General features: G+C 40.4%; 1 protein-coding gene across 1 annotated transcript; it reads right to left on the reverse strand.

Moving 5' to 3' along the window:
- Positions 1-3342: 3342 nt before the first annotated feature.
- Positions 3343-7022, reverse strand: ren (renin). Its single transcript, XM_028993583.1, has 10 exons — positions 7011-7022; positions 6837-6927; positions 6548-6695; positions 6227-6350; positions 5777-5895; positions 5334-5530; positions 4733-4855; positions 4512-4656; positions 3913-4011; positions 3343-3768 (listed from the first exon to the last, which is right to left on the reverse strand). The coding sequence occupies exons 2-10, from the start codon at positions 6914-6916 to the stop codon at positions 3607-3609; spliced, it is 1197 nt and encodes a 398-aa protein (XP_028849416.1). The 5' UTR covers positions 6917-6927; positions 7011-7022; the 3' UTR covers positions 3343-3606.
- Between the last annotated feature and the right edge of the window lie 1659 nt (positions 7023-8681).

An 8681-nucleotide genomic window follows, 5' to 3' on the forward strand; every position in this document is an offset into this window, starting at 1 on the left:
CCCTCCTGCCCTGAACACACATACGCTCTCCCCCCTTTCGTTCTCGTTCCCTCGAACACTTCGTGACGGTGCTTTTTCTTATTTTGGTCCCAAGCAGAATTAATAGCTTTGTACTGAAATCAGCTTCCATGAAAAACACATTTTCAGTGCTGAATGGACTATTAAAATCTTATAACAGAGGCTTTCAGAACTGTAATGAAAGTAAAAAATATAGCAATAAAATATTCATTAAATATATTTGTAGACCGTTAACAGCATTTCCAAAACAGCAGTATAGTGCACATTTATTCTATTAATAAATTTGATTTTTTGTTGAAATGTTGATTTAATTTTTTTTTTTTTTTTGCTTTTACTTTTACCAAACTGTACCCTAATCCTCCATCTAAAATGGAGTTACCTTATCTGTATTTGCCTTAAGGCATTCACATGACATTTATGTATAATTATTCACACTTTAACTAAATTTGTTTCCTAAAACCAAAAACTTTGAACTGCATGGATCCTGTCTGCATGTTTTGTATCTTATTACACTTTCACTTGCTGTTTGCATCCTCAAAGTAAGTCATTCTGCATGGAGTATTTGCTAAATGAATAAATGTAATCAAATAGTTTGCACTGCGCAGAAGACACAGAGGAGGCTGACTGTAGTCATTGTCTAAAGGCAGAAACAATGATTGGGTTTCAGCCACATTGAGCAATATATAAATCACATTTTCCTGTTTGTGCGTGTGTATTCATAGTTGCCTGTGCTGCTGCCAGCCCAGTCTCAGTGTCATACTGAGCTAGCTTCACAAACATCATTATCAGCATGCCACGGTGATGCTGAATGGAGCTCCAGATTCAAGGCTCAGATCATGGAACACAGGTTCCTCCTCTTTTCAAATTCTGTTATTTTGATCAGATGGTTCCACTGGCATTCACCAGTTCTTGGCAGACCGGGTAGTTTCAGATAAGATAATTAACTTTTGTTAGTGCATGGTTCCAGCATTGACTCTTTTGGAATGCATATCAGATGGACTACAGAATATGGAATATGGAATGCACATCAGATGCACTTTAAACTCTGATACTCGACAGTAAGCTGATCCCTATCCTTACAATAAAGGCCAGTCTGAGACGGTGGCTCTGAGACAAATCTGTTAAACTCTGTACTTTCCCTTTCAACAAAAGATTAGTGATTAGGCATAGATTAGTGATTAATGGGGACAGTTTATTGTGTTTTATCTTGTTGTGTACTGAATTGTCAGCATCATGCACTTTTCCAAGCTGCTATTTTAAGATGCTTTTCACCCCTGGTCACCTCATCCCAACTCTTCGCTGCGATGACTTATTGGTTTGAAGAGAAGCCTTCAACCTTTCGAGAGACCTTGTGTAACACCACGTAGGGGCTTCTTCCTCTCTTTGTTTGCCACTGCATGATATTGCTACTGTTGTCTGATATTTTAATGACATTTTGCCTCTGTTCAAATTCCCCGAACTACAGGATTTAAGGTAAATGGCTGTGACATCAGAACAGCTTACTTCACCCAAAAAAAGAGCAATGCCAGAAGAGGAGTGATTTCATACTGTGAACATTGTATATGATCCTTGAGCTAAATCTGAAGGCCTGACTGAACATGCCATTGATATGAGCACTTATCAAACACACAGTTCTTAAGAAAAAACACCATCTAGAGGCTGGAAACATGTTGTTTTAATACGAAGCACTCTTCATGAAGTACAAAGAGAAGAAGAGAGAGAAAACGCTCGGGAGGAGGGGATCAGTCTGGAGCTCATTGTGAATTCAGTAGACAGGGCGTAAATCACAGTTTCGTAATTTACCGTCAAAAGTGCAGTGTGATAACAGTCCGCATGGAAGATGCAGACATACACACACAGTAAGACCTCATAATAGGGTTATACAGTGGAAGGAAAAAATATTTTCTGTAATTTTCATTAGAGGTGAATGGGCACAGATTCTCTATTGGATTTAGGTCAAATCAAATCAAATTCAAATATTATTTGTCACGTACACAGTCATACACGGTAGGATATGCAGTGAAATGCTTGTGGCTAGCCCATTCCAGAACCTTCTAATGCTCTTTACGTAGCCACTCCTCCATTTCCCAGGTAGTGTGTTTGGGATAAGTGTCATGCTGGAAGATCCAGCCACGTTTCATCTTCAGTGCTCTCACTGATGGAGTATTTTGCCCAAAATCTGATGATACATTCCTCTTTCCTTAGTACGGACCAGACGTTCTGTCCCCTTTCCAGAAAGCAACCCCAAAGCTTATAGTTTCCACCCCCATGCTTCACAGTGACTATGGTGTTCTTGGGATAAAACTCTCCATTCTTCTCCCTCCAAAGACGAGTTCTATTTTGGTTTCATCTGACCATGTAACATTCTCCCAATCCTCCTCCAGATCATTCAGATTGTATCTGGCCTGGACATGTGCTTGTTTATCCAGGGGTAATTTTCGAGCGGCACACAAGGTGAGATCTTGCATGGAGCCCCAGTTCGTGGGAGATTGTCATTGATTCCATTTTCTAATATTTGCTCCATCAGCTGGTCTCTTCTCATTAAGCTGCTTGCCTATTGGTGACTTGGATTGGCTCGTCCCAGTCTTGTGCAGGTGTACAATCCTGTCCTTGGTGTCCTTAGACAGCTATCCGGTCTTGGCCATGGTGGAGGTTGGAGTCTAACAGTTAAAAGGTGTGGACAAATGACTTTTATACAGATAACAAGTTCAAATAGATGACTTTAATACAGTTAGTGAAGGACAGAAGAGCTTCTTAAAGCAGGTCGAACTTGTTTGTGGGTGCTAAATACTTATTTCTGCACCATCAAACAAATAAATTATTTAAAAATCATATAATGTGATTTTCTGGAATTCATTTTTTGCATTTTTTTCTGTCTGTGTACCTATGATGAAAATCACAGACCTCTCTCATTTTTTTAAGTGGGACAACTTGCACAATCAGTGGCTGCCAAATACTTTTTTGCTCCCGCTATATATCTTAAATCTTCCAATTACAAAATGAGATTAAGATAAATGGGGTGACTTGCTGGTTTGTTGTGTGTTGAAGCTGGAAACATTATGACAGTGTTTGTGGCTGTCGTGAAAGTAATGATTTGTTGAGTGTGAATGTGTGTCTTCAATTTGTTTTGTGTACAATTATGAAACTCCAATATCAAGTAATAACAGCAGAACAAACCCACATGTGGTGGGCAGGGGCAGTTGTGGTAAGGAAGCGGACCCATAATCTGAAGTTAGCTGAATCCAGAACTGCCAAGGAACAACTAAGCAAAGTAACGTGCACCGTGTGCTTGTTGTGCATCACAAAGACAATCACTTCACTTTCACATGTTTAGACCCACACTGTCACTTTATTTTGCCTTTTTTGACCAGTCTTTGCTCTCTAACTTCTTGAAACAGGAATAGTGCTCACATACATAAGCTTATCTTAATGCATTATGCAAAGCAAGTAGGTACAAAAAAAGTGCATAGCTTTTATAGTCATAACATTTACAAACTTTACCTGTTCATGCAAATGATCTTCTCCAGTGCATTGATTATTGTTAAAATTCATCAGTTACATTTTGTTAGCTAATTGTGAGACTCTTCATCACACAGCTTTGGCAAAGCCTATGCGATTATGGTGGCGATCAAACTCGGTGTAGTAGCGTGCTATGAAGTTAGCTCCAAGTATCCAGACTGGGCCAGTAGGGGGCGGTATGTCCAGGCTTTTGAATGTGACGGTACAGATGTCCTCTCCAAACTGTGACTGCTACAAGTGGACAAGTGAGGAGAGAGGTTGTTATAATGATATATCACTCTGAAAGACATCAGTACATTACAGTATACTGGTGCATATATGTTGAAATGAAATTGAATTGCATGCATTAAGAAGTGCTAGAAATTCATTTGTTACCAAGAGGATGTAGTCTTCCTCTGTGAGTGGGTACTCCTGACCTCCAAGGTGAAAGGTCACGCAGGGTAAGGACTTGACCAGGTCACAGTTCACTGTGTACTAACATTACAAGGGATCAGTGGTCACAATTTTTCATAGTGTGTTTTTATGTGCATGTGTCGGAATGTTTGTTGACCTTCAAAACAATGTGGACTCTGAATTAAATCAGTCTCATTGCAATCTCATTTCAGACACAAGGAATAAAGTTCACTGACCTGCTCTTTAAATGAAAGTGAAGTGATTACACTGCATAGTATAACACACAATGCACACAACAAAATGTTTCCTCTGCATTTGTCCCATCATTAGTGATGGAACCTTGCTCAAGGGGACCTCAGTGGCACCTTGGCGGTTCAGTATTTGAACCCACAATTTTCCGATTACAAATCCTCTTGCTTAGCCACTAGGCCAACATTGCCATATGCAGTTGTTATTAGTTTACAATAATTTCTGAAAATTCTACACTGACATTTGATAACAGGCACAGATAACCAAATATATGGATACCCCAAAATGGATAATGTGGTTTTGGATAGTAAGTAACCTTAACCAGAACTTACTCCACCATCTGGTTGCTCCGTGGCACCAATAGCCTTCATCAAAATGGAGACAGAGGAGGCGGGGCCTGTGATGTAGGAGGAGCCTGTGTCAATCACAGCTGTGCATCCCTCCCTACAGAACAACTTATCTGCCCCTACAGACACACTGGGAAAGAGAAGGGTGGGGCAGTTTGTTGTCATGTAAATAATACAGCAGGTGATGCTGACAATGGCATTCTTACCCCTTCATGTTGACCTCCCATTTCCCTTCTTCTGTGGTGTTCATGTAGTTGAAGGATCCAGTGTAATAGTTTGGATCTGTGCCACCGAGAACAATCTCTCCTCCTGGTATGTGCTTAAACTCCCTGTAAAATTCATAGCGTAATTTTCATCATTTTTATTACAGTACTTTTAAGTACAGTTTTCCCCACAAGGAGCATGGAGAAGATAAAATGTTTATTGGGTGGGGGGAAAAATTGTTTGCCCAATCTTTGATCTTGCATGGCTTATATGGAATCCTGCAACGTTTTTCTTCCAGGTCAGTGCACTTGATCCGAATAAGTACAGACTATGCAAGATCTCATCAATTTTGGCCCCCAACCACTCAGCTCCCCTGCCAGACATATTATACAGTGAAGAATAAACTGTAAAATGAATAATTGCCACAGTAATGAGTAGTATAAGAGATTATAATTTCCAAAGAATGCCTGCACAGAACATCAAATGTATTGAGTTAACTGTAAACTTTGCGAATGCAGTAAATTATTTAAATCGCAAATAACTACTTTATAGATGGTAAAGTATTGAGTATGTCTGTGAGCACAATTATCACATTCCACCAACCTGCTGTAAAAGACAGAAAAGACATTTTCTTTGAGCACATGTTGAGACATGATGCGGTCAAACACTGGTGTTATGCCGTCAATGGCGCTGTCAGGATAGCCCATTCCCAGAACCCCATCAAACTTGGCGAAGATGAAAGGAATGGCTGGCAGAGCCGTGGCCTCAGCAAACACCTGCACCACTGGGATGCCTCCCACCTATGGAGTTCCAAGCCAAAAGAAATGTTTCATCAAGAAATATGACATATGGATGAAATTGCAGCTTTAGTCGCCAGACATTTATATGATGCCTGATGTATTGCTATATTTCTGTGGAGGTGAAGTTACCAATATCAGTATTATGGTTGACATATTATTGCTTTTTTAAATGACTATTCATTCAGCCATACAGGAAATGCTGGAAATCTGTTGCTTGTTATCTCCATGTAGCTGGATTTTGCTCACCACCACCACATCCTCACTGAGAAATCCTCGGACATTTCCAGAAGCATACTGGATGGAGAATCCAGAGCCATTTTCCACATGTGTGTAGGATTTCGATGAGTCGTATCTGTTGTGCGTGACTGTTGGAAAAGAAGAGTGGGTTTGTCTTATGAGTAAAAATCTGAATAAAAATGAAGATGGCTGTGAATGGCATTTTTTACTACACCCTTAATATTAAATTGAAAAGTTTTGTATTTTATCTAAGGATGTGATGTCTATCAATGTTCATCCAGGCTATTGTAATCAGGAACCTTTGAGAACAATAAATATGAAGTGCGCAACCAGAAGAACTATAGGTACACAGTTATTATACCTACAATCTAGCCTTTACTTTTACCCAGTTGGAATTGCCGAGACTGTGATATTGAAGAAGGATATGAAGTGAAATGTGTGAGAAACTCTGCTACTCACAGCAGGCGGTGTAGAGCGGGGAGCAGCTGTAGGAGGGAACCCACAGATTGGCTGATCCCGTGTCAAAAACCACATTAAACCTTTGTGCTGGAGAGCCTATGCTGATCTCCCCAAAGTATTGGGTCTGAAGGTGACAGAAACAGAAAAGCTATTTGATATGTAAAAAGACAGAATAAGTGTTGATAGAACGTTTGATTTCTGCCTATTCTTGCTAATCGCTGTAGTTCCAGGATGAATTAACCCAGAATTTTTATGAAAAGCCACTCCTTCAATGCATATATCCTATTGTCCGTTCATTCTATTCTTGGTAAAAGGTCTTACGTCCAAGTAGTTTGTGAGTGGAGTAGGGGCAGTGCCATTGTGGGGAGACGCATCATCTCCACTTTTTTGGGCCAGTTGAGCAAATACTTCTTCTACGCCCATTTCTTTTAAGGTCTCGCGTATGGAGGGCATTTTCTTCAGAGTGATCCTAGAGTTCAACACAAAATACGTAGGTTATAAACCCCCAACACGCACAACTGCAATTTCAATTTTGCATGAATATCAAACACTTACAAAGTTAGACGAAGACACTTAAAGACAGAAAAAAAGATTCATGAGCAAACTGTACCTTCGTAAAGCGTGGCTTGAGGTCACTGTGACTGTTAGCAACAGCAGAACCCAGTCCTGTGCTCCCATTCCCAAGATCATGTGACCTAATGCTGGGAGAAAAATTCTCAATGGAAACCTGTTCTTACTCGCAGTCAGTCTCAATTTTACATAGACAAGTTGAGCAGAGGATCACCTTCGTGTCTCCCTGAATCCGCCTGCCTCTGCGTTTACTTTTTCTCCGTGTTTTATACCGTCTTAACTGCCCTTCTGACCTTTAAAATAAATAAAAAAATCCCCAAGACTTCTGTCCCCCAGTCTCACCCACAGACAGTTTGACAAACTGGTCCCAGGGTATCTGGACATTGGACCTCAGGGCATGCAAGGGGGTCTTTAAAGATAGATAGATAGGTGCTAAGCTAAACTGGCTCAGAGGCTTGCATGAGGTTCAGGCTGAAATCTGTGACAGATCCCGTAGACCAATAATGGATGTCAGATCCGTGTCGATGAAGCCAGAGGGCCCGGTGTTGGAATTTCTGTAATATGCTTTGGCTCCAGAAATGAAACAGAACCATGTGTGGGATCTGCACTGTATTATTCTACTAAAGTAAACACTTCAGGCTTTCTTTGTCTCAGCATTACATTTTGCGGTAGCGTAACCACTGACAGACACCTGCCACACTGATCTGTGTATTGCCTACGTGTTAATTAACAGTAATGATCCAACTCTTGCTAAAAACTTGCCCTCCATTTTTATTACCTTTAACAACTTAAAGTGTTAGCGTTCCATCTGAGAAATGTCCTGTGAAATTGTCCCATGTAATGTTCATCGTGGTTGTAATGTAATGTACAATTACACTATACTTTCTGTAAAGCAACTTTGATTTGACCTGGGGTCTGTTGCGGTACTCAACATGACAATACGACTGAGGGTCTATGGTTTCACCCCACAGTTCATCCACAGTTCGTCCATGTTTGGGTGAATTGGACATTCTTACTGGGCAGCATTCACCTCTTTCTAAGCACGCTTGATGTGGCAAGCAGACCTCAGGCTCTCATGAAATGTGTTTTATTGCATGGCAAATTTTCCTGCTGGGATCATTTATTACAAATTAGACGGATTTTGCCAGTATTAAAGACCCTTTATAGGGTACATTCAAGATGCTATTGCTCAGATTTTCTTGACCAAGCTAATCAAACCTTTATGTAGGGTGGTAGCAGCCTAATGGGTAAAACCAGATGACCTCAAAGTCACAGGTTCAACCCCCAAGACAAGGCTGGATGTTGAGGAATAACCTTTTGACTACAAATTATATTTCTTTTTTTTTTATGTGTGACGCACTTGCCTATGAGCCAGAAGACCCAGGTTCAAATCCCACTTACTACCATTGTGTCCTTGAGCAAGACACTTAACCCTAAGTTGCTCCAGGGGGGACTGTCCCTGTAACTACTCATTGTAAGTCACTCTGGATAAGGATGCCTGGTAAATGCTGTAAATGTAAATATTACGCAGTTAAAAGTATTGAAAGAGAAACTGAAGTGATTGTCATTTTGATACACGGCAGCACAGCACACAATGGTGTGTGTCCTCTGCTTTTAACCCATCACCATTAGTGAGCAGTGTGCAGCCTTAACCGCTAGGCCACCACTGGCCAATTTAAAAATACAGTTTTATACAGTGCAGATGAAATCATTGTAGCATTTACTATTGAGTTGTTGCCACATGATTCATTTTTCTTCATATTTTGGTAACAAGCATATGAAGTGTGCCCTTTGCTTGTTCATGTTTTTGCTATAATAATTCTTTGGCAGTTGACCCAGCACAACTGGTTCCCACTGTATCTGTACACATTCTCGAGCATGAACT

This window comes from Denticeps clupeoides, chromosome 10 (assembly GCF_900700375.1).
Source record: "Denticeps clupeoides chromosome 10, fDenClu1.1, whole genome shotgun sequence".
NCBI lineage: Eukaryota > Metazoa > Chordata > Actinopteri > Clupeiformes > Denticipitidae > Denticeps > Denticeps clupeoides.